The 27,595-nt window shown below is 39.8% G+C and overlaps 1 protein-coding gene across 3 annotated transcripts in view; it reads right to left on the bottom strand.

Annotated features, from left to right (window-relative positions):
* Positions 1–27,595, bottom strand: part of LOC109932649 (kelch domain-containing protein 1) — a 99,159-nt gene that overhangs the window by 34,078 nt on the left and 37,486 nt on the right. For all 3 annotated transcript variants that reach the window (XM_048600335.1, XM_048600338.1, XM_048600336.1), the window contains exons 2-9: positions 25,876–25,946; positions 15,533–15,650; positions 13,461–13,579; positions 12,713–12,791; positions 7,039–7,122; positions 5,368–5,448; positions 2,563–2,621; positions 52–164 (exon numbers count right to left, since the gene is read on the bottom strand). In XM_048600335.1, coding sequence (XP_048456292.1) covers positions 52–164; positions 2,563–2,621; positions 5,368–5,448; positions 7,039–7,122; positions 12,713–12,791; positions 13,461–13,579; positions 15,533–15,650; positions 25,876–25,946 — 724 coding nt within the window. The remainder of the gene's footprint in view (positions 1–51; positions 165–2,562; positions 2,622–5,367; positions 5,449–7,038; positions 7,123–12,712; positions 12,792–13,460; positions 13,580–15,532; positions 15,651–25,875; positions 25,947–27,595) is intronic.

Here is a 27,595-nt window from a genome sequence, read left to right as displayed (position 1 = left end):
AAAAAGGTATGGCTGTAGTCACAACTTCTGTAAATAAATGTGCACACTTACTAAGAGGTTGACTTTCTGCACTTAATCCTCCAAAAAGGAAAAGCTGATCATCTGTCACAGGAGTCAGAGTGTGCCATGAACGACCCTGTGGGCGTACGCCTTTAATGGTAATTCTAAGAGAAAATACAGGGTAGGAGAAAATTGTAATTTTATATCCATCTGCTCCCTATTCAAAACCACACGAATAAGTGACTTCGCCAAAGTATTAAATATGCATTTACCTTGTACAAATAATGAACTTTTATTCACCTTTATGAAAGATGTAACATTTGCTATGATTTATGAATCTCAATTTCTTTTTTAAGAAGGAGATAGATTATGTTCCAACAACTGCAAATGTTTTCTCACTACAGCAATCACTGACTGGGGCTCATCCCAGACACTTTTCCTAAGGCCCAAGATAGAAGATTCCTTCCAAAGTCATTACTCCCTCTGAATTAAGGCATTATTTAATGCACAAAGGTTCTTGCCAGTGGACCAGATGGTGAACACTTAACACTTATCCATTCAAGTACAGTATTGGAAATAGTACAGGAAACAATATACACTTCAGTTCTCTAACTGATGAACAAAATTAGACATTTTGAAGTATCTTCATTAAATAAAAGCAAGCAGTCCTTAGCAAGATTTTGTGGTTTTGAAGAACTCACTGTCCAATGAAACTCAGTACTTGGGAGCATGTAACCTTTATGAAAAGCTTTCTCATGAGAAATAATCTCCGTGAAGTCAGTCAATAATGTTCAGTTAAAAGCTTTAGAAATTGACAGTTATTTATTCATCGTAATTATCCTTTCAATCAAAATGTATCATTCATGCTTTTCTGCACTGAACTACCTACGTACCTACTCCACCAATCAAAATTCTCATTTGATTTTCCTGTTTGGCGTGATCCCTAATTGGATTGCTTGTGTCTCAATCCAAACATTTATAAAAACGGGATACGAGGATCTCACCACTCCAATCTGAAAAGTACACAGCTATACTTCCGTGCTTTTTGCTTCCAGTTATCTCTTAACCTACGTAGTAGCATTCCTTTAATTCCATGAGCCAGATCAGCTAGCATTATTGAATGGTGGAAGAGGCTCAAAGGCCCATATAACCCAATTTTACACCAAAGCCCTGTGATTTTCATGGCAACTTTTCAAACATGTTTTCAGAATCTGCACATATGCCTATATTGTCTAAATACTCTGTCATACAAATTCAGTTAAATCAAACATAATTTGACTTTTAAACTGACCATCATTCATTAGTTTACACATATGTATTTACTGATTGCATCCTGAATTATCAACCAGTCAAATTTTTCCTCTGGTGATTATCTGCTGGAAATGAGACTAATTCAGAGAATCCAAGATAAAGTTGTTGGATCTAAAACTAGTTCATTTCAGTGGGTTGAAAGTAGATTTAGCCACTGATGAACAGTCGTCGAGACTTGAAACATTAACTTGCTCTCTCTCCACAGATGTTGTCTGACCTACTGTGATCTCCAGCATTGGTTGTTTTCAGTACAGATTCCAGCATCTGCAGTAGTTTACTCCCCAAAACAATCTTCAACAGTCTGCCACTGGTAACCTCCATAAATCTGAGGTCATCCAAAGTCTACTGCCTATGTCCCAACTTGTACAAGTCCTGTTCACTAATTAACCTTATGCTCATTGATTTGCATTAATTTCTAATTAAGCTATACATCAATTTTGAAATTGTCATTTTTCCACTGTCTCACCCTCTCTCTGTCTGCTAATTCCTCCAACTCCACAACCTTTCAAGATAGTTGTGTTTCACTTCAACATCCATCAGCTGCTCCACTATTAGCAACCGCCAAAACCCTAAACCATAGAATTTTCTCTTCACCTCTCTTCCCTCCTTTAAGACATAGGAAATAGGAGCACATGTAGGCCATTTGGCTCTTCAAGCCTACTCTGCCATTCAATGTGGTCATGGCTGATCATCCAGCTCAGTATCCTTTTCCCGCTTCCTCCCATTATCTTTGATCTCTCTAGGCCTAAGAACTACAATGTAACTCCTTCTTGAAAACATTCAATGTTTTGGCCTTAATCACTTTCTTAGAATTCCACAAACTCCCCAATCCCCACATTTCAGTCCTAAATGGCCTACCCTGTATCCTTAGACTGTTACCCCTGTATCTGGTCTCCCTGGTTATCAGGAACATCCTTTTCAAGTTTACCCTGCTAGAGACACTACTCACCTCTTTGACCAATTATTGGCCACTTACCCTCGCATCGCCTTATATGGCTGGCCATCAAATTTTGCTTTATCATGCCCAAATGACATGCCTTAGGGATGTTTTATTATGCTACGGGTTCTATATAAAAACTAATAGTTGTTCCCTGTTTGCCAATAATGGGAGGGTTAAAGATTAAAAGGTTAAAAGGTTAATCAATTTTTAAGAATAAGAAGTCACTAGTGGAAACAACATTAATCAAGGGGAAAGGTGGACTACTGCTTATACATAATCTACATATTTATAAAGAAAACCAAACTACTTACTCTCCTGACCAAGTCCACGTATCTAAGTTCAAGCAGTGCAAATCATTAATTCTTGTTTCCTGGAAATCAAGCAGTGGTATATTTTACATTTCAACAGAAGTACCTATTTTGTAGTTTGCCCTAACTTTTAAAGAAATCTCAAGCTATCTACGATGGCAATACCTAACATACAAATGAGACAATATAGATGCAGTTCAATTCTTAATCATGAGTTTCCTTTACTATATAACTGAGAACATTCAGATGTCCATTAGTTAACAATTCAAATTGAATTTTCTCCTCCTCCCAAGAACTATAAAGTTTACCACAAGACAGAGCACAAGAAAGCAAACAATGAAAAGCCTACACTCCACAAAAGCTTAATTCAAATTGATTGAATCCAAGACTTTTAGAATATTGTGAAGAGACATCAGAAATGTAAACTACCACACAGAACGTATTCTCTAAACAATGCCCAATGGCAACAGTACAGTATGAATTTGCTTTCATATACGATACACCAATGAATATCCTGTGGGACTAAATACAAGTCAGAGGTTTCACCAGAAAGGAACATTATGCAATATAAAACAAGGAGTTAGTTTGCTGTTAAGGCTATATAATTGTTTGTCAAATTTAAATCAATTAAGTTACAGATCTTGGATCTGTATGAAGGGAAGTCAATTAAGAAATGCTGACATTCTTGCTCTAGAATCACATGCTGATATATAATTTTTCAATTTTGTTACTCAAGCATCTGTCAAGTTACACACTCGGTGCCCCACATTTGTGTTTTTAAATAGACTACAAAATAAAAATACAACCCAATTATCTGCAATAGTGATTAAAAGAATAATGGTAAAAATTGGCAAAATTAAACAGAATCTGTTTTTTGATGATGCACAACAGGGAAGTTGAATCCAAAGAAATCAACACTGACCACATGCATCAGGTCCCACAGATGACAAAATAATTTTGTGAATTTTAACATTGTAGCTAACTAGAAACTATTGGCTTAGTAAACTACAATGGACACCATAAATTGAATCTGCAGTAGCAATGATTTAAGACAGCAGCTGCTACACCAAGCAAATTCAAATAAGTTAGCGGACTAGCAAACATCAGTGAATAAATTTACATAGAGGCAGTCACAAACATATCAAATGAAGTACAATAATGAATTAAAAAATGATAGGCTAAAAAACATACCAAAGAACTTAATAGAGCCACAAGTAGATTATTAGCAATGAATTAAGTTATTTAGATGGATGCTCATGTGAGGTAAGCAGTGGCAAAAGTAATCAATTAAGAGAATTCTCTTTGTTCTTTATCCCTTTTTCCTCCAAAGAGCACAAACTTATTGAGCATTTCTTTGCTTTGAGTTATTACATAGGATTCTTTCTTGAAATTTTCCTTGCCTTTTAGGCTTGTCTTGAAAACGGTTGAGTAGCATTGATAAATATTCTGTGCATTTGAATTTCAGCATAACGAAGTTTTGGATGAGACATTGGAGAAATGGGGGAGGTCTGGAATCCAGGAATACTGGGGGAAGAAGTTAGGTTTGCAATCACTCCCATACAGGGTTTCAAACAGTTTGGGAGAATATCCAAGGCCAGAATTTAACAGTTGGCAACTGGGTGGATTTTGAACGAGTTAAAAATCTCATCTCCAGTATCTGTTAGACATGGGGACAAATGGTACTGCGTAATTTGTAGAAGGCATTTTTGAGGTTAGCAACAAGGGGTTTCATGCCATTGGTAGAATTGGAAGAAGTTTTCAGTGTTGATTCCAGCTGATAACACTGGACAAGTCAGATCTTAGACTGAAATCTGGCTTGATAGATCGTATTTTGCTTTGCTATTACTTAATGAAGCTCAGTGAAGCTCAAGCACACAATGCTTGGAAAGAAAATCTGTCACCCTCACCTTTTTCATGCCACTCCAGACCAACAGCAATGTGGTTGATTCTTAACTGCCCTCCAAATTAGGGACGGGCAATAAATGCTGGCCTAGTCAGTGACACCCACATCCCATGAAAAATAAACAAACCCTCCATGTACCATTCTGCCAAGAAAGAAAAGATCATTGCCATCTATCAAAAGACCTTCTGAAATGCACATATATTAAATATCACCAAAAGCAAATGCTGACTATTTATAAAAACCAGAAGAACTAAGGATGCTGTAAATCACAAACAAAAACAGAAAATGCTGGAAAAGCTCAGCAGATCTGGCAACACCTGCGAAGGGAAATCAGAGTTAATGTTTCCGGTCCGTTGACCCTTCCTCAGAATGCTTGAGCCACCGGACACAAAACGTTAACTGATTTCTCTTCACAGATTATGCCAGTCCTGCTGAGCTTTTCCAGCAACTTCTGTTGTTGTTTCTGATTTACAGCATCTGCAATTCTTTCAGCTTTTATTTAATATTTAACTCTCTGCCATATCCCTTCTAGGCATGCCCACCTTGAAGAAGTTCTACTCCGCTCTCTGACAGGATTTCCGTTCCAATTTTTTTTCTTGTCTACTGTCACTAATTTCACTGTCACGCCTGGTGTTTGACCAGGTATTTGCTAAAACTCGTTTCCAAGCTGTTCTGAGGAACGCTCACCAGACCCAAATGTTAACTCTGATTTCTCTTCACAGATGCTGCCAGACTTGCTCGGCGTTTTCCAACAATTTCTGTTTCTGACTATGCTTAACATATACCTGTACAATTATGTTTCATAAAATCACCTTTCAGTATAGTGTGTAATGTGATTTTTCCTTAATAAAGACATCAATGGTTATGACATTGTCTTTCAGTTATAAGTATATTAAGAAACTCACCAGTATTCTTCCTCCAAATAAAAATCCTTTATTTCCCAGTGTGGCACATGCATGTGCTGCTCGAGGGCGAGGAGGCATTCCCTATAAAACATTATATATTCAGGTATATCACAGTTATAGATATTTTTAAAAGCTAAATAATAAAGCATATTTTACTAAAATCAGTGCACGAGGCTACACTTGAGTAGCCATATCTGTGCAGCAAAACTCATCTTTAGAATGCGGGTTAATCTGAGGAAACAGCTTTGGGACAAAAACACTTCAAACACATGCAAGTGATTGAGAAACACTACTTCATATATCAATCTATTTAAAGAGATGCTTTGGAGGGGTCTGAAAAATAGTCAAGGGGCACACAAATGAGTAACAGCTGGAGGCAGGGGCAAAGCGTGTAACTTACATGGGCAGTGCTGGCTATGTGCCTCACCTGAGATCGAGGAGCACACATGGACAATCGCTGAGAGTGACACGAAGATTATTTGGTAAACAGGCAGTTACCAAGTCTGACGACAGATGCCAGATGAGTTCCACTTTGTTCAAGAGAGGGGGCTTTTAAAGAGGTTTAGTAGCAAAAAGGGCGCCATGATACAATATGATACTCAGAACCTGGACAAATGTATATTGTAATTTAGATGGAGAGGTTGTATGATTACTATCTATTTGAAAAGCAAGGCACTTCAACAAAAGAATTTTGATAACTATTGCCTAAAGTGAGTTGTCCAGCGTAATGTCCTTGTGCTAGCACCTGGTCTGCTATGGCGTCCGAGGCCTGCAGACTCACAGATCAAAATATCAGTGAGTGGAAGAGACAGATCTGCAAAGAGCTGCTCCTCCATATACATGCCATTACCATCCCACACTTGCTGCTGATGGGCTTGCCAGTGAGCTCTTCAGCAGTAAATGTAGAAGGGAAACAGAATGTGACTGGAGCAGCAGTGAGCCATGTGAAAGGGGAACGTCCCTGCTTTGTTTTCACAACCAGGATGCATTCTCCTTCACCATTGGCTGCACTCTCTCTCACCTTCCTGTACAGGCACTGGCCCCCTAAATGACAGTCGCCAAGATGGAAGAGGTGGAATAATAACAGCAAGCATCTAATGGGGAAGCTAGAAGTTATAACAGGGTGGAATCAGAAAACTTGTTTTGCTGCCTTCACAGCTTCCCTGATTACTCCTCAGTTATAAAAATTGACAAACTTGGGCAGGGCCTAGTCTGTCATCCTAGCTCTGCTTCTTAGGCAAAAAGACTAAAACAGTTTTATCGGTAGTGCTGTGGCTTGGTTCTTATTAGTTATAACTTCATTAATTTCTTTTGTCAAAATCAACTATTTATTCCTCTGACATTGCTTTTTATTTTGCTTAATGTTGTGCTAAACCACATTTTCCTGAACTTTGTTCATTGCTCCCTTGAATGAGTAAGAATGAGTGAACAAAATCTTGAAATTTGGCCCGTCATGCAAAAAGATTGGATAACATGGATATAAAAGATCCCTTCATGCATACACTTTTACAAGTTTATATAACTTAGGAAATCAATATTACAACTGTAAAGCAAGGTATATACATACTTAATCGCAGCTTTTTCAATCATTTTAAGATTTGAGTTTACTTATCAATCACGCAACATAAAATCTGGGATATCAAAGTAGTCATCCTACAAATTTCAACTTACTCTAGTTGCTGGCTGGTACCAGATGTTCAGATTGGGGTCAAAGACATGGATGTCATAATTCCATCCCCAGAACATCTCTTCTTCCTGAAAGAAAAAAAAGACTGTCTTTATAAATAATGAACTCTAAATCAAATATGACAACAATATCAAACATTGTTATAAATATCAGGTCTTCATCCAAAATTATTTTGAGATTAGCATTTTAAAAAGGTCCGTAAATGAACCATTCAATGTTCTATGTGTAAGTCATTATTACTGCTCACACTCTCTTAGAAGAACCTTTTTCCCAGTTCTACCCATGTCCTTTGATCTCTATACACATTACCGACACCGGTTCCTCTCCCTTCCAGTACAAGTTCCTCTCTAGCCTGAACTGACACCCCAAATCCTGGCTTCGGGCAGGCAGCACACCCACCTGGACATTGACACCCAACTGTAGAAACCTATGTCTACTGTTATAATCTAATAAGGACCAAAGGGATGCCTGAAACCTAAAAGAATGAGGTAACATGATGGATATATTAATTCAGGGCTAACTAGACGAGTTGATTGTACAAATACAGGGAGCCAGTAATTAATGCTGACAGTTTTAAGAATGTGGTTAAATGAAATAAAGCTCCCACTAAAAACAGAGGATTCGGACCCTGTTCAGAAACATTTATATTCTAGTGTATAACATGTATTCCTTGAATATATAGCACCATACTACCATTAATGCTCCTAATCATTGCCCCAATTTGAGTGACTTCCTGTACCATGGTGCCATGGATTGCCACCCCTGCTTTCATCCGTTCAGAATGCAACAACCTTAACCCTGTTGGGCAATTGCAAAGGTTGAGGCTCCTGTACTCCCACTATCTCACTCCTCTAATTTGCCCCATTTGAAGTCATACCTTCCTGTTCCTGACCACTGACCAAATCAAAGACTAAGGGCTGTGACTCCCTACTGGAATAAAATGTCCTGCTAATTTTCTCTCTCCATGACCTTTCAGTGTCTGTAGCTCAGCCTCCAGCTCATAACCTCTAAGCCAAAGTTGCTGCAGCCAGACACTTACGACAGATGTTTATCCTGGATCACACCAGCATTCAGAAACTTCCACATCCTGCTGCTGCAGTATTTCACCTGTCCTGTCATCTTCATTTGGTGTTAACTTAAACAGGATAACCCTTACACAGTCAATAAGTTTTATTACAGGTAGAAACATTACCAATACTTAATAAAATCTTATAATTACAAATAAATTATTGTTTCAAAAGACAAGTAAACAAAATACTCATACACTAATCACTTATCTGTTTCCTTGTGACATCAGTTTTGTTTTATGATTTCAAACTGATAGATGGACAAAACTCTAGGCTCAGCTAGCTATTTGTGAGCTCTCTACTGCCGCACTTGCACTGCTTCAGGAAGTACTGTCCCTTACAGTGTTTCTGAAGTTGCTGTACCTGCTCACTCTCATGCTGTTTATGAAGCTGCTGTTTAACTCCAGTCCACCCCCTCTCTCACACTGTTTATAAAGATGCAGTTCCCGCGCACACTCATGTGCGGTTTATAAAGCACTTATTCTTTTAACTGAATCAATCACGGCTTGTGGGTTTTGCTAGCTTGACAGCATTTATTTACCATCAGTATTCACCCTTCGGAGGATGGTGGTGAGTTGCCTTGAACTTGCAGCAGTCTATTTGGTATAGATACCCCCATAATGCAGTTAGGGAGAAGTCCAGGATTTCTGCAAATCGTAGAAATGGGTTGTACCTACACTAAACAGAATTCTTTGTACCCTGTGGCAAAATATGCCCTACTAACCCATGAACACGCAAATTTGCTTCACAGACTGCAATTAACAGGAACTAGCTCCACAGGTTTTATCCCATGCTGATTGAAGTTAAGTAGGAAGCAAATTTCTTCCTTTTCAGGTGCAGTAGAGGGCTCTCGCCGCTGTATGCTGCCCAAGTGAATCAAAATGACCAATTTAGATGGAAACACAAGCGAAACCAGCCTAATACTAAAAGGGCAATACTCACTCAATTATACTAACAACCATCAGCATTGAAATGATACAAGAAATAAAACTCCTGTGGAAACATCTAACACTGATAGCAAGTTTTGGATAGTAGAAGTGAATGTTGCGCTAATGAAAAACTTTGCTGCATACAGCATATAAAATAGGCTGGGCAGAAAGGCAGCAAGGACCAATGATCTACAATACAATCCAATCTATAAACAAAAAATTCAAAAAGGCTGGAAGGTTTAAGTCATCAATGATAACCAGTTCTTTTATTATCTTTCATATACATTGTAGAACCTATTCAGATTACAAACAACCAGCAAATTATTCTGTCAAACAATGTTCAGTGGAAGTGAAGCACAAGTTGTGAAGTTTAAGACACTCCTGGTTCTGATTCAGGCATTTTCCACATATTTATAGCAATACTGTCCAGTAGAAACACTAACTAGCCACAGGTATGGCTATGGTAAAAATGTTTTAGCCACAATATGTTATGCATTGAGCAACAATGGCCAATAGCAATGAAAAGCTTTTTAAAATAACATCAGCAGTTTGCAAAATCTGAACACTCATTAGATCATTAAGAGTGGGGCATTCAACTCCTCCACCATTCAAGATTATGGCTAAATTGATTGTGGCATTAACTCCACTTTCCTTGCTGCCCTCATAACCTTAGACTCAGAATCATACGGTGCAGAAGAGGTTCTTCTGCCCGTCGAGTCTGCACTGACACGAGAAGCACCTCACCTTCAACCTTATCCCATTTATCAGCATGTTGGTGTAGCCTTGGATGTGATAACACAGTGTGGAGCTGCAGGAGCCGGCCAGGCATCATCAGAGGAGCAGGAAAGTTGACGTTTCAGGTGTGCTCCTCCAGCTCCACACTGTGTTATCTCTGACTCCAGTATCGGCAGTTCTTACTACCTTGAATGTTATGATGTGCTAAGTGCTCATCCAGGTACTTTTTAAAGGATGAGGCAATTTAACTCTACCACTCTCCCAGGCAGTGCATTCCAGATCATCACCACTCTGGGTAAAAAAGATTTTCCTCACATCCCCCCTAAATCTCCTGCCCCTCACCTTGAACCTGTGTCCCCTCATGACTGACCCTTCAATTAAGGGGAACAGCTGCAGCTTATCCACTCAGTCTATGCCTCTTCATGATCTTCACATCAAACAGATCGCCCCATCAGTCTTCTCTGCTCCAACAAAAACTTCCCAAGCCCATCCAACATTTCCTTGTAACTTAACTGTTCCATCCCAGGCAGCATCCTGGTGAATCTCCTCTGCAGCCCCTTCCTGTAAAGTGGTGACCAGAAATGCACACGGTACTCCCAGCTGTGGTCTCAGCAAAGTTCTATATAACTCCAACATGACTTCCCTGCCTTTGTAATCTATGCCTTGATTGATAAAGACAAATGTCCCATGTGCCTTTTTCACCACCCTACTAACATACCCTTCTACCTTCAAAGATCTACGGACAAAGCCCCAAGGTACGTTTGTTCCACAAAACTTACTAGTGTCATGCCATTCCTGAAGACTTCCTTATTAAATTACTGCTTCCAAAGTGAATCACCTCACACTTTTCAGAGTTCAATTCCACCTGCCACTGATCTACCAATTTGACCATGCCAGTTATACCTTCTTGTAGCCCAAGACACACAACCTCACTGGCAACCACCCAATTAATCTGCGTCATCCACAAACTTACATACCCAACCACCCCCCACACACAATGTTATTTATATAAAAATGATGAATGGTAGGGTCCCACCTCTGAACCCTGTGGTATGCCACTGGCTTCCAGTCACTAAAGCAGCCTTCTGTCATCGCCCTCTGTCTCCTACAACTGAGTCAATTCTGAATTCATTCTATCAAATTACCCTTTATCCCATGCACATTTGCCTTCTTGATTAGCATCCTATGTGACACCTTGTGAAAGGCTTTAATAAACTACACCAACTGTGCTATCCTCTTCTACAGACCTGGTCACCACCTCAAAAAATTCAATCAAATTTGTTAGGCATGACTCCTTCTGACAAAGCCATGTTGGCTCTTCCTGATCAAGCCTTGCCTTTTCAAGTGAAGACCAACGCTGTCCTACGGAATTTCCTCCAATAGTTTCTCTACCACTTAGATGAGACTCATTTGCTCTGTAGTTCTCTGGCTCATCTCTACAACTCAGAGAGTAGTAAGGGCGTGGAATGCCCTGCCTGCAAATGTAGTAGACTCGCCAACTTTAAGGGCATTTAAATGGTCATTGGATAAACATATGGATGATAATGGAATAGTTTAGGTTAGATGGGCTTCAGATTGGTTTCACAGGTCGGCGCAACATCGAGGGCCGAAGGGCCTGTACTGCGCTGTAATGTTCTATGTTCTAACCCTTCTTAAATATCGGAACCACATTAGCTGTTCACCAGTCCTCTGGCACATCTCCTGTGGTCAGAGAAGAATTAAAAGTTTGGGTCTGTGCCCCTGTAATTTCCTCCCTTGCCTCCCACAGTAATGAAGCACACAATTAATCTAAACCTAGAGATCTGTCCACTTTTAAGCATGCCAACACCTCCAATACTTTGTCCTTTCCTATGTCAATTTGCTCAAGAACCTCGTAGTCTTTCTCACTAGGTTCCATACCTTCATCCTCATTCACTTGGGTGAAGATAGATATGAAATACTGGTTCAAGACTCTACCAATGTCCTCTGGCTCCACCACAGGTTGCTCCCTTGGTCCCTAATGGGATCTACCCTTTCCCTGGTTATCCTCTTCCGATTAATACACTTATAAAATCTTGGGATTTTCCCTACTTCTACCAGTTAGAGCTTTCTCATATCCGCTCTTTACTTTCCTAGTTGCTTTCTTAACTCCACTCAGCACTTTCTGTACTCCACTAATGCCTCCGTCAATTAGGTTCCCTTATACCTGCTAAAAGCCTCCCTTATTCTTCTCATCATCTTCTGAATATCTCTGGTTATCCATGGTTCTCAACTTGTTTGGGCTTCTATGGACTCGCTTGTAGATCAAAAATCTGTCTCACTCCACCTTGAATACTCAATGCCCCAATCTCCAAAGCTCTCCAAGGAAAAAACTTCCCATGATTAACAATATTATTTAACAATCTTCTTTATCTCAGTCTGGGAAGCAATTATTTTTAAACTGTGTCTCAAGTTCTAGCTTCCCTCCTCAAGACACTCACACCATGCTGTAAATGAACGCTGAACGCTCTGGGAGTTTAAAGTTTTTTAAACACAGTGACAACAAATAAGTGGCAATACATGTCCAAGTTAGATTGGGCTGTAGCTTCAAGGAGAAATTGGATAGTGCTTGCACAGGCTGCCCCTTCACTCTGGAGAGGTCAAAGTACCACTTACAACTGCTGGGCAATAACCTGGAGACAATTAACCTGCATAAAGATACGCTACATTGAAGAAATCCAAACTTTTTGTAAAAAGATGAGAAGGGTTTGCATCAAATGATCATAGATGTTTAAGAAAATGTAGATCTTAAGTACATTTACCTGTATTATGTGCAAGACATTTTCTGCTAAATGTGACTAAAAGAGTATCACCACAGTCACAGAATTTCTAATGGGTAACAAATGGTCCAGAAATAGAAGTGAAATACCAGATATATGAAGTTGTAATTAAAAAGGACTGCACCTTACCCAAGATGCTTCATTCACGTCAAATGAATCGTTTAATTCGCTGATTTTCTTGCATCCATAGCCGCCAAAGAAAATCAACCTGTCAGAAATTAGTTTTTTTTGAAATGCAAGAACAATTACTAATTCTAATTTATCATAGTAGCTCATTATTACATATCATGAAATTCCATTAAAGCTACAAATAACTTAAAGTTTCTGAAGGCGATTAAGAATTTCATTTCATTAGTGAAACATTTAATGCAAACATTATTAAAATTAGTTCAGCAAACGTATTGTCCATTATAACTTTGGTAGCTCTAAGAACAAAAGATACAACAAGTGTTCAGCAGGTAAAATTCTGATACAAAATTAACTGTCCTTTGCCCTGTCACCTGTAGTTCTGTAGCACCTTTGCCCAAATAAGTCGGCTGTGAGTTCAAGTCTCACTCCAGAGACATAAATTAACATAATCTTGACTACCCTTTTACTGCAGTACTGAGGAAATACCGCATAGTAGGAGATGGTATCTTTTTGTTGCGACATTAAACCGAGGGTCCATCTGTATCCTCTCTGTACAAAATAATGTGGCACTAATAAAAGAGGTGCAGAGGTATTCTCAATGCTCTGACCAATACTTATTTCTTAAACATTTATTCATAAAAAATTTGAGATATTTAGGACTTTAAAATTCCATATTGTGATTTCAAAAAGGTAACTTTAATCAGAAAGATTAGAACATCATTATGCAATACAAAGTTTAGTAACTCACTTGTCTTTATATACCCAGCATGAAAGTTTGTCTCTTGGAGTAGGAGGATTCCCTTGGTAATTATTGAGTTTCTTCCAAGTAAATATGTCATCCTTCACTTGTAAGTTAACACAATACAGCTGTTTCAAATATTTAAAAAATTAGTGATCTTATAATTGTAGTAATAGACATTATTCCATATAGTAAGAAAGGAGGAATAATTTAACTTCCATATTCTGGAACAAAAGGACAATCATTCATTAAAACTGTTATTTTCTTTCTTGTGTCAGAACATGGAACCACTTCAATGTAATTCCAAGTTGGGCAAGCTGATTAATTGTGGGATATTCAGAATACAGGTAGAAAACTCTGAATAGACCAACTGCCTAGCTGGTTGGTGAGAAATGCTGGACATGAAAAGATTGAAAAAATGATCTCAGATTACTGAAAACAGTTTTGTAATCTAAAGAAGTTGTATACAACTCTCCTAACCTTTAGAAATACAACAGATGTTTTCTATGGTGTACACATTGATGGTCTTTTCAAATAGAAGCATAGAAAATAGCAGGAGTAAACCATTTGGTCCTTCAAGCCTGTTCTGCCATTCATTATGAACAAGCCTGAACTCAATAACTTGTTTCAGAGATAGTAGGAACTGCCGATGCTGGAGAATCTGAGATAACAAGGTGTAGAGCTGGATGAACACAGCAGGCCAAGCAGCGTCAGAGGAGCAGAAAAGCTGACGTTTCGGGTCTGGACCCTTCTTCAGAAACGTCAGCTTTCCTGCTCCTCTGACACTGCTTGGCCTGCTGTATTCATTCAGCTCTACACCTTGTTATCTCAATAACCTGTTCCCACTTTTGTCCTATATTCTTCAATCCCCTTAGCCCCTGTGTTATATCCAATTCCTTCTTGAAATCACACAATGTTTAGGTCTGGACTGCTTCCTGCGGTAGCAAATTCTACATGCTCATCACTGTGTGGGTGAATAAATCTCTCCTCATCAGTCCTAAATGACTTATCCTATATCCTTAGATAGTGACCACCCCCAACGCCCCCCCAGTTCTGGACTCCCACTTACATAGCTCATTTAACTCAATCATAAGCAAGAGCATTTTTTTTAAATTAAAAGGTTGCTTTTGGTCATGCATTTAATCCAACTTAATTAAATTCCTATTTTAGCTGCATACAATGGGAATTATGGGCTAAGCCTGTTTCAATAGGTGGAGAGAGCAAATCAGATCATGAGTTACTCAGCTGCAGGCTTAAACCTTCCTGTCTGAAACATTTATGGGTGAAATATGGGACAAAAATCAATAAAAGGAATAACAAAGTTAAAAGACAGTTTCTCTAATAATTGTCAAAAATTACAGAAATCAGTTCACAACTCCATATTACACTTTACTAAATTCTCAGTAAACATTTTTGCAGCACAAATTCTTTTAAACATTTTTCTGCAAAATAAACAACCTGATACAGTTCTGACAAATACAGACCGGAATCAGTGGAGGCTTGATCCCTGGTTTACAACAAAGTTAATCAATTTTCAGTAAAAAGTATAGCATTATCACTAAAACTGATATCAGAAATGTTGGTTAGGGAGAGAAAATTAATTCACAACAGGTCCTACTGCTGAACAGTATCCTGGGGGTCAGTGATGAAAAATACTTATATATGGACATCTAGATCATAGTTAGGAAGCCCAACAGATACACAGCTGAAAACGTTTGGAGAAGTACTACACTTCTGCCAAGGTTTGGTTAAAGTATCTCAGCATGGTTCAACACATTTTGAAGGAGGAGGAATGGACAACCAATTGAGTCAAAGGCAAGAAAGAAAAGTCTTTGTAAATATCATTTTTAGAATCTACATCTACAATACAGCTCAAATTAAATAAATATAGGGGTTACAACATTGTCTTCAAATCTAAAAGTAACAAAGAAATGAAATATTAAAACTGATTTTCATTATTCCTTGATATTTTGTATGGGTACTGTGCTGTTGACTAAAGGTAAGAAAGAACACATTTGGCAAAGTTACAGCGTGAAACATGATAAACTGAATAATAAAAACATTTGAAATACACAACATACTTCGTTACTATATCCTAGGTCATCATAACCTCCGAAAATGTACATGACACCATTCAGGCAAGCTGCACAGCTTCCCGACATAGGACGAGGAAGTTCTCCTTTCATTGGTTGCCTCTGCCTGTATTACAGAAACATAGGTAGGATGTTTTCAATACATCAAATAAATAATTATCCAAGCATAACTACACAGTATATGCTATTTAGCTCAAAATCTGGATCAATTAAAAAAACCTGATGATTAACATAAGGTACATAACTTGGCTGTTATAATGTAACTCAATGAAATAACTGTATCTGAAACTGTGAATGACCACAGTAAAAACAATGGCTTGATGGGAACATTCAAAAATTCCTTCATCAGGTAACTCTTGTCCTTTGTGCCAAATGACCGGTGGATCCAGGACTGTACTGCTGAGTCACCTAAGTCATAAAGTCAAGCAGATATACCTCATTTTGAGAGAACAACCACAATGAGTGGTCGAAGTTCATCTTTGGATGGAGAAGGAGAAGAAGGTCATGGATTCAATGTCCACTTCAGCAGGTTGAAGATTCAATCTATGCTGACACTTCTGTACCAGCTGAGTTGTTAAATTGCCTTCCTGCTTATCCTCTGAAGTGGACATAAAAAAATACCATAGTATTTCTATGCAACAGCCTGCTTTTCTTCATGATGCCCAGCTTTATTTATTCCCTAATCAAGCAAGTTGTCAGGTGATGCAATTTGGTACAAAGAACATGGAGGAACAGTATAATAGCTATTAATTATTAAAAGATTGCAGGATAGGTAGAGAGAACTGTTAATAAAGCATACAGTAGTCAATGCTTCAATAATAGGGGTGTAGAATACAAGAGAAGGAAGGTTGTTTAACAGACTAATATCCACATCTTGAATTCAGCAGCAAAAGATTTTGAAAGATTTTTGAAAGATTTACAAGGACTTTATTGTAAATCCCCAACCTCACACTGGGGAAGAACCTAGTTTTTTTTAATACACAAAATGGAAAACTGTTCAGGCAATTTTACACATACCTAAGGCAGGTGGTACTTGAATCTAAAATTCTGGCTCAATGTTGGAATATTATCACTGTGCCACAAGAGTTCTGAGAACAAGCTTACATTTGTTTTCAACCCGTTCAAACACATCATGACAAATGTATGGAGTAGGTAGAACTTGATTCCAGATCTTCTGGCCCAGAGGTAGAGACACTACCATATGATTGATAGGACCCTTGGCTGTGTCCAAACCATCTCCTGCACTTTTAACGTCATCCCTCATCTGCCCTCCCATAACAAGAAGTTTCTCCTAGCCCTCACTTACCGTTCCAGCAGCCTTAACATTCAAAGGATCATAAGCTGCCATTTGTCACCTTCCAACTGGATGCTATGACCAGACATACATTTCCCAGGCCTATGTTGTCAGCAATCCAAATGAACCATTTCCTCTGCAACTCCCAGGTCCACTCTTGCATTCCTAACATTTCTGTCACACGCCTGCTGCAATGGTCCAGCGAGCCTCAGCACAAGCTCAAAGAACAGCACTTCATTTTCAGCTTGGGGACCCTGCAGCCTCTAGGACTCAACATCAGAGTTCAATAACTTTACAGCCTGATTCAGTCCTTCTATTTTTTTTTAAACTCAACCCTCCACACCCAGTCCTGTTATTACATGGGTTGCTTTTAGCACAGCCAAGCTATTGTAGCAGGTGAGGGCCTGGAGCAGGACACTCAGTGGGCCTGGAACAGTTCTGACATCTAGTGATCAGTGGGTTCGAGCAGAGCGAGATGGCCAGCAGTCAGCAGGCCAAAGCGGAGTGGGATGGCCAGCCATCGATGGGCCTGGAGTGGAGCAGGACAGCCAGCGGGCTGGGGTCCAGAGTGGAGTGGTCAGCAGTGCGCGGATTGAGGCCCAGTGAGGCCAATGGTGGTCAGCAGCTTAGGAGTCTGGTTGGGTTGGCCTAGCGTGATGGAAAACTGCCAGCGTGGAGCGAATGCAGGCTATAGAAAGACAGTAATGTTTATCTTTTAATTTTATTCCTTTATTTTCCTCACTTTAAACAATAAAGTACTGTAATGTAGAGCTTTCAGCTTTTCTTTCTTTATTTCTCTAATTTTATACCTAATCTATTTTAGTATCTAAGATTTGTAACTAGGTACTTTTTACCTAAGATGGAGCCATGTGTGGCCACTTTGTACATTTTTCACTGTGCTCCCGTACTTTTGTATTTGAGTACACGTGACAATAAAACCTAATTCTAATTCTATTCTTACCCACTCTCAGGCTTATTATCATGTTACATGGTTGCTTTCAGCACGCTACCCATTCTGTCGTATTCTCAGCTCTTATGATCACTTATTCAGCTGGTCTTCTGTCTTGGGCTACTATCAACAATCCTCTTGTTTGCCCTTATCTTCAGCATAAATACCACATTTTCCTAAGTATCAGTTCAGATGATGAGTCACCAGACTTGAAACGTTAACTTTAATTTCCCCCTACAGATGTTGCCAGACCTGCTAAGTTTCACAGCAAATTCTATTTTTATTAGAGACACTATCACTGAACACAGGCCTTTGTTTCCTTTTTCATTCTGTTAAAATCTGGAAGCATTAACACATACAACTAAAGGCTTTTGTCCCACAATATCAGATCATGGTATTTGTTGTGTTTGTAACAATGTCAGCCAGGTGGATCTCATAGAATGAGCTTCCTGATTGGACCAGATTAACAGCCTCAATCAGGGAGCTCTGGTTGACAGATATAAACAGAAGTATCAGCAGTTCGGCTCATTCAGAGCTGGCTCTGAGGAATCTGGACTGGCGTCAAGTACCATGCATGCGTAAATAAAGGGTGACTTGGTTGATGGGATACTGGCCTCTGTGGAGTTATTTCAGTACTTTTCACTTATTATCCTCCACCACTAAATCATCTGAGTTTTCCAATTAATAAAATTATATGCAATGCTGTCACTCATAACTGAATAGCTATGTCCATCACCAGATCACCTGTGTCAAATTTCACATATTAACCAACATTAACATCACCTGTGTTTCCAATTGTTCACTTTGTGTGCAGAGATCATGAAGAGCAATGCAATAACACCATAAGTGAGAGAGGTAGGAGCTAAATCAAAATGGAGTTGGGAAGAGGGGATAAGGGGAGACAAGAGCCCTTGAAACCAGGTCTCAATTAAAGTCCAATGAGCATCAACTGCTCTCTATCAACTCTGGAGATTTTGACCCTTAAAAAGAAGCAAGCTCTTGTGACACAGTAGTAATGTCCATAACCCTCAATTGGGAGGCCAGGTTCAAGTCCCACCTGCTGCAGTGGTGTGTAATAACATCTCTGAATAGGTTGATTAAGAAAAATAGGTTGAAGTTTTATTTTAAAAAAAACCCTTAAAAGGAGAGGGGTCCTTGTCGTGCAGTGACCCAGGTTCAGAGGTGTGTATTACATCTTTGAACAGGTTGATTTGAAAAAATTAAAAAAATTAACCCTTAAAGACAGAGGCCATTGTGGTGCAGTGATAGTGTTTCTACCTCTGACCTAGGATCCCGGGTTCAAGTCTCACCTGCTCTAGAGGTGTGCAATAACATCTCTGAACAGGTTGATTATAAAATATCTTGACCATTAAAAGGACCCCTCGTGTTGCAATCCCTACTCTTGGGCTAGACGGCCTAGGTTTAAGTCCCACCTGTCCCAAACATATAATGTGTCTGAGCAGGTTAATTAAATATCCTGACCCTTAAAAAGGGTGGTGGCTAGTTAACTAAGATGAGACTTCTAAGGTCATGGATTCCATCCACATTCCGGCCACTGTTGCAAGCTTCTACCCCAAAGCGTAATTCTTCTCAGTTACTTCAATGAAGCTTCAAGTCTTTCCCCATCTCCACACAACTGAGATAAAACTGCAGCTGGGCAACATTTTCCACTCATGCTTATCAAAATCACGTACCATGATCATTTTCTCCCTGTTACTGTGGTACACTGCTCTGTTTTCTGAGGATCCAGTTTTCAAGTCCCTTATAGGTGCTGTTTTGGCCCAGTTTGTTGTGTTCATTTACAATGACAATTAAACAATAAAATAGGAGTTAGTTGTTCAACTTGCATACAATATGCTTGACTCTTAAAAAAGCTCCGTCCCACCATCCTCTACCTCACCTTAGGTCTGCATTGCCCTTAACAGGCTAGGAACATAAATTAGTCAATTGGAAAACACAGGTGATTAACTGGCAGTGGTTAACAGATAGATAAAAATGCCATGGGTGTTCTGGTGATACAATTTTACATAACAGCACTTCTGGATATTAAAACAAACAAAAAATTGACCCTTAGAAGTCAGGAAGCCCAGGTTCAAGTCCCACCTGCTCCAGAGGTGCATAATAGCATTTAGCAGATTGATTACGAAGTACCTATATTTCATGAGCTGCAGATTTAAATTAAAAGTTGACACTCTTGTGACACAGTGGTAGTGTTTCTATCTCTGAACCAGGAGGCTAGGGTTCGAGTCCCACCTGCTTCAGCTATGTGCAACAACATGTCATAATATGTAAATTAAAAACATTGACCCTGAAAAGGAGCTTTGGTAATGTCCCCAAGTCTGGAGGCCTCAGTTCAAGTCCCACCTGCTCCAGAGATGTGTCATGGCATCTGTGAACAGGCAATTCGAAAATATCCTGATCTTTAAAAGGGGACTTGCATTTCTGTCTGACAGATACCCTTTCCTTTAAAATATAAACTAGAAAACATAATTTCAGATTTCCCACTGTTTCATAACTACACATCCTTCTTGTAGAACCTTCAACCATTCTTCCATTGAAGCATACCTCTTAATTGGAAAAGAAATTAGTATCTACTCACCTAAGCTTAAAAATTTGTTTCCTCTCCAGCATTTGCTTTAAATTGGTTCTGTCTATTTTTCTCAGTTACACTTTTTGTAGAATGTATGTTACCTGCAAAGGCCGATTATCTCTGTAACATTTTGCTTCTGGTGTTCTTTCAGTCCCTTTTACGTACAGCAATTTTTCAAAAATCTTAAGCAAATGATGTCAACAACATGAAACACAGCCAGAGTTTTAGGTGCAAATCTCATGTAAACAAGGAATGATAGGAGACCACTCAGCCTTTGAGTATGCTCCACCATTAAACAAGATCATGGTTGATCCAATTTTAACCTGAATTCTACGTTCTTGCATACCACCAATTACCCTTCATCGACTTGATAATCAAAAATCTACGTATGCCGCTTTAAAAATATTTAAAGTTTCTGCATCCACTGCCTTTTGAGGAAGGGAATTCCAAAGAGTTACTGTCTGAGAGAATCTTTTCTCTTTATTTGTCTTAAAATGGGCAATCCCTTATTTTTAAACTATGACCGCTAGTTCTACATTCTCTCACAACAGGAAACATCCTTTTCATATCCACGTGGTCAAGTACCCTCAGGATGTTCAGTGTTTCAATTAAGTCGCTTCTGGCTCTTCTAAACTCTACAGGATACAGGCACAGCCTTTCCTCACAAGGCAATCCGCTGATCCCAATTATTAGTAAACCATTAATAAACCATCTCTGAACTGCTTCCAACACATTGACATTCTACTGTTAAGTACAGTGACCAGTGCTGTACACAGTACTCCAGATGTGGTCTCACCAATGCCTTCTAAAACCGATGCATAACCGTCCTTCTCTTTCAATTCCCCTTGCAATAAAACATAACATTCTATTAGCTTTCCTGACTAATTGCTGTACCTGAATATTAACCTTGTGATTCATGCACGAGGACACTAAGATCTCTTTCTATCAGAGAACTGTACAACCTCTCACCATCTAGAAAATATGCTTGCTTTTTATTCTTTCTGCCAAAATTGACAATTTTACACTTGTCCAAATTATACTCCATTTGCCAGGTCTTGGTTTACTCAGCTAACGTATCTATATCCCTTTGTAGGCTCCTTATGTTCTTTTCGTAAACTCGCTTTCCTACCTATCTTTGTGTCATCAGCAAATGTAGCATAAGGATGTTTGGTCCCTTCATCCAAATCATTTATATAAAAAGTGCAAAGCATCGAGGTTTCAAACCCTGTGGCACACAACTTGTGACATTCTGCCAGCATGGAAAAGACCTATTTATCCCTACTCTCTGCTTTCTATTAGCCAATCAGCCAACCTTTTATCCATGCCAGTATGTCACATTCAATACTACGAGCTTTTATCTTCTGCAATGATCTTTGATGTGGCACCTTGTCAAATGCCTTCTGGAATCTAAGTACAACGTATTCACTGGTTGTCCTTTATTCACAGCACAAGTTACTTCTACAAAGAACTCCAATAAATTAAACATAACTTCCTTTTTTGATTCACTCATTGGGACCTCAGCATCACTGGCTGGCCAGCATTTATCGCCTATTTCTAGCCGCACTCGAGAAGCTGCAAGTCCATACGTTGTAGGTAGTCCCACAATTCCATTAGAGAGGAAATTCCAGGATTTTGACCCAACAAGTGAAGGAATGGCAATGCGTTTCCAAGTAAGAATGGTCAGTGGGGTTGGAGGGAAACTTTCAGGTGGTGGTTTTTCAATGTATCTGCTGCCCATGTCTTTCTAGATGAAAGTCATCGTGGGTTTGGAAGATCCTGTCAAAGGATCTTTGGTGACTTCCTGCAGAGAATCTTGTGGATGTATAACACTGCTGGTATCGAGCATCAGTGGTGGAGGGAGTGGATGTTTGTGAATGGTGCCAATCAAGCAGCCTGTTTTGTCCTGGATGGTGTCAAGCTTCAGGAGTGTTGTTGGAACTTCACTCATCCAGGCCAGTGGGAATTATTCCATCACACTCCTGACTTCAGCCTTGTAGATGGTAGACAGTTTCTGGGGTGTCAGGAGGTGGTGAGTTACTCACTGCAGTATTCCTAGCATCTGACCTGCTCTGGTAACCGCTGTATGTATATGGAGGGTCCAGGTGAGTTTCTGGTTAATGGTAACCCTAGGGTATCAATAGTGGGAGATTCAGTGACGGTAACACCATTGAATGTCAAGGGTCAGTGGTTAGATTGTCTCTTCTTCAAGATGGTCATTGCCTAGCATTCTGTGGCATGAATGTTAATTACAATTTGTCTGTACAAGCTGGATATTGTCCAGGTCATAAAGTCAGAGTCACACAGCACGGAAACAGTCCCTTCAGTCCAACTCATCCCTGCCGACCAGACATCCAATCTGACCTAGTCCCATTTGTCAGCATTTGGCCCATATCCCTCTAAACTCTTCCTATTCATATACCCATCCAGATGCCTTTTAAATGTTATAACTGTGCCCACCTGCACCACTTCCTCTGGCAGCTTGTTCCATACATGCACCACCCTCTGCGTGAAAAAAGTTACCTGAGAGTGCTTTTTAACTGTTTCCCCTCTCACGTTAAACCTATGCCTGTTGGTTTTAAACTCCCCCATCCCAGGTCTTGTTGCATTTGAACATGGACTGCTTCATTAGCAGAGGAGTTGCAAATGATGCTGAATATTGTGCACTCATCAACGATTATTACATCTGACCTTATGATGGACAGAAGGTGATTGATGAAGCTACTGAATGTGGTTGGGCCTAGGTCACTACCCTGACAAACTCCTGCAAAGATGTCCTGACATCAGATGACTGACCTCCAATAACCACAAATATTATCCTGTGTCAGGTATGACTCCAACCAGCAGAGAGTTTGCCCCCAGTTTCCATTGATTCCAGTTTTGCTCAGGCTCCTCGATGCCACACTCAGTCAAATGTGACCTTAACGTCAAGGACTGCCACTCTCACCTCACCTCTGGAATTCAGCTCTTTTATCCATCTTTGAACCAAGGCTGTAATGAGCTCAGAAGTTGAGTAGCCCTGGCAGAACCCAATACAGACATCAGTAAGTAAGTTGTTGTTAAGCAGGTGCTGCTTGACAGCACCAATTAGATGGGTTGGATTTGTCCTGCTTTTTGTGTACAGGACATATCTGGGCAATTTTCCATATTGTCGGGTAGATGCCAGTGTTGTAAATGTACTGGAACACCTTGACTAGGATAGCGACAGGTTCTGGATCACAAGTCTTCAGTACTATTGCCTGAATGTGGTCAGGGCCCATAGCTTTTTGCAGTATCTAAAACCACAACTGTTTTTTGATATCGCATGTAGCGAAATTGAACTGACTAAAGACTGGCATTGGTTATGTGGAGAATACTGGAGCAGGCCAAGATGGATCACCTACTCAGTACTTCTGGCTGAATATGGTTGTAAATGTTTCAGCTTTGTCTTTTGCACTGACATGCTGTGCTCTTCCAATATTGAGGATGGGGATATTTGGTGGATCTCCTCCCCTACAGAGTTGTTTAATCAGTCACCACCATTCACAACAGGATGTGGCAAGACTGCTTAGATGTGATCTGTTGTTTGTGAGATTGCTTAGCTCTGTCCATCACTTCCTGCTTCTGCTGTTTGACACACAGGGTTCTTCAGGGTAATCTGCTCAGGACGGGTGTATTCATACAGCCACCAGATTGATCAATATGTTACTGCCAAGACACTCTTGGTGATGGACACTGAAATCCCCACCTACAGTACATTTTGCACTACTGACACCCTCAGTGCTTCTTCCAAGTGCTGTTCAATTTTGAATTCCTTCCCAATTTGACTGATTACATTTTACCCTGAAGAAATAGAACACATTACAGCAAAGGAAAAGACCCTTCAGCCCACCATGTCTGTGCTGGCCACACCTAATCCCATCTGCCTGCATGTGGTCCATATCCTTCTACTCTCTGCTTGTTCATGTTTATGTCTAAATGCCTCTTAAAATTTGCTAACATATCTGCTTCTACTACCTGCCCTGGCAGCGCATTCCAGGCACCTACCATACTGTGTAAAAAATACACTTGCCTTGCACATTTCTTTTAAACTTTCCCATCTCAAGTTAAACCAATGCCCTCCAGTATTTGACATTTCCACTCTGAGAAAAAGACTCTGACTATCCACCCGAACCACGCCTCTTATAATTATATATACTTATATCTGGTCACCCCTCCGCCTCCGATGCTCTCGTGAAAACCATCCATGTTTATCCAATCTCTCCTTATAGCTAAAACATTCCACTCCAGGTAACATGCTGGTAAATCTTCTTTGCCATCCTTCCATGCTATTCACCAGTTTCATGTCATCTTCAAACTTACTAATCGATTCACCTAGATTTTTATCCAAATCATTTATGTATGTTACAAACGAGAGGTCCCAGCACTAATCCTTGTAGAACTCTATTGGTCACAGATTTCCAGTCAGAAAAAACCCCTCCACAACTACCCTTTGTCTTCCATGAAGAAGTCAAATGCTGCTTTGCTATCTATAGAATTATATTTTCAATAAATACTGTCATTGCATCTGATCCTCAGTACACAGAACAGTACAGCAAATTAGGAACCAAACAATTAACACTTGATGGAGCATGGCATCAAGGATGTCTAGCAAAACTAGAGTCAATGGGAAATTAGGAAAATTTTCCACTGTGTGCAGTCATACTTAGCACAAAGGAGGATGGTCATCGTTGTTGGAGGTCAGTTATCTCAGCTCCAGGACATCTCTGCAGGAGTTCCCCAGGGTAGTGCCCTAGGCACAACAATCTTCAGCTGCTTCATCAATGACCTTCCCTCTATCAGCCCACAATGTTCAGGCTTGGGCTGCTAAGCGGCACGCAACATTCAAACAACATAAGTGCCAGGAAATATCCACCTCTAACAAGAAAGAATTGAACCATTGCCTCTTGACATTCAATTGCTGATTCCTCCACTGTCAACATCCTGGGAGTTACCATTGGCCCAGTTCAGTTTCTAGTTAGTCATACAAACACAGCGGCTACAACACCAGGCCAGGGGCTAGGAATCCTACAGCAAGTACTGCACCTCTTGACTCCTAAAACCTGTCAACCATATAGAAGGCACAAGTTAGCAGTGTCATGGAATACTCCCCACTTGCCTGGATAAGTGAAGTTCCAACAACACAAGAAGCTTGACACTGTCCAGCATAGGTTAGCCCACTTCACAGGCACCATATCCACATATATTTACTCCCTCCTCTGCAAGAGCACAATTGCCAGCACTTTCCAAACGCACAACCACTACCATTCACTTCAAGGACAATTAGGGATGAGCAACAAAAGTGCTGGGTTTGCCATTAATGCCAACATCCTATGAAAGAATAATCAAAAGAGTCACATGGCATTATGTTGCAATAAATCTCCTGTAATAAGTAATGAGCAAACAGCAGTTGCATTCACACCACCAAATGAAAAAGCGCACTTTCAAGGTTATAATTTTGTCAGCAGTAAAATATTACTTACCATACACCACTTTCTATTTCATATACCCAGATTTCATCATTTGGTAAATAAACTTCATTATTTTCGTACGTCTGAAACAGAAAATAAAACCACATCACACACCTTCTTGCAAATTCTTTCAAAAACATCAAAATCTAGAAATGAAAGATGCAACAAAATTTGCTCTTGAAGAATGAAGTGGAGTAATCATCTGCTAAGGAACAAAAATGAAAAATATTTGGCATTACTGGCTCTTATTAAGCAAAGTGAAAAACTACAAGCATTCGGCCCTGTAAAAGATATTTTGATCAATGCTGGATCGGAAGTTACATTATGCAAACAAAATTTTTCACTGTACTTAGGTACATGTGACAACAATCAAATCAAACGGACCTGGGCTTGCCAATGAAAAAATCCAATCCATAGTATTAAATGTTCACTAAGTCGCATGCTCTATAGCATTACTTTAATAATACCAGCAAATTACTTTATAAAAATCTTACAACTAGTAACCAGGTACGGTCATTTTTTGTCCGTCAATGGAACAAGAAAATTCACCCTGAGAAAGCAAGATCCTGCAATGTTTGTGCAGTGTACATAGCAAAACTGAAATCAATCTAACCCCAATTTACAAGCGGCTCCCCAATTGGAAGCTGATGGGAGAACACCAGCAACTACTAACTTCCTATAAAGGGAACAGCTGAACAAGAACATACATTTTCCATGTTGAGGTTGTAAACTTGCTCGCTGAGCCGGTGTGTTTGATTGAAGATATTTTGTCACCCTGCTAGGTAACAGCGTCAGGGCACCTCCGGTGAAGCATTAGTGTTCTGTCCTGCTTGTTATTTATATGCCTCAGTTTGCTGGGGTGGTTGGCATCACTGCCGGTTCTATTTTTCAGTGGTTTGTGTATTGGGTCCAGTTCAATGTGTTTGTTGACGGAGTTCTGGTTGGAATGCCAGGCTTCCAGGAATCCCCTGGCACGTCTCTGTTTGGCTTCTGCTATTATTGATGTGTTGTCCCAATCAAATTCATGTCCTCCTTTGTCCGTATGTATTGAGAACAGTGAGAACTGGTCGTGTCTCTTGGTGCTCGGGTATCCTTATTGTCGGTTTTCTTCCAGTTTGGCTATGCAATGTTTCTCATAGTCCTTGCATGGTATTTTGTATATTACGCTGGGTTTTATTGGTTGCAGGTACAGGATATTTTACGTTTGTCAGTTGCTGTCGCAGGGTGGTTGTTGGTTTGTGGGCTACCCTGATACCTAGGGGTCTGAGTAGTTTTGTGGTCATCTCAGATATGTCTCTGATGTATGGCAGGGTGACTAGTGTGTCTGGCCATGTTGTGCCTTCTTGTGTGGTCTGTTGTGGAGGTAATGGTGGATTGTGCTTTTTGGGTATCCATTCCTTTTAAAAACTCCATATAAGCGCTCCTGTTCTGCTTTGCGCAATTCGGGTTGCTGCAGTGTGTTGTGGCCGGTTTGAATAATGTCCTGATGCAGCTCCATTTATGAGCGTTGGGTGGTTGCTGGAGTAATTAAGAATCTGGTCTTTATGTGTGATCTTTCTTTATCTGCTCACCTGGAGTTCCGCGTTGTTCTTATGTTCCACCAGTACGTCTGGGAAGGATGGTTGGTTATTGTTCTCTTCTTCTTTTGTGAATTTTATTACTTCAAGCTACCTTCAAGACTTGGTGGTATGAACAGGCTTGCAAAAACATTTAACAAGTGTCGATGTGTGCT

Source organism: Rhincodon typus, chromosome 8 (genome assembly GCF_021869965.1).
Source record: "Rhincodon typus isolate 14 chromosome 8, sRhiTyp1.1, whole genome shotgun sequence".
Classification (NCBI taxonomy): Eukaryota; Metazoa; Chordata; class Chondrichthyes; order Orectolobiformes; family Rhincodontidae; genus Rhincodon; species Rhincodon typus.
The sequence above is the reverse complement of the archived record's forward strand: the minus strand, read 5'-3'. Positions and strand labels throughout refer to the sequence as shown.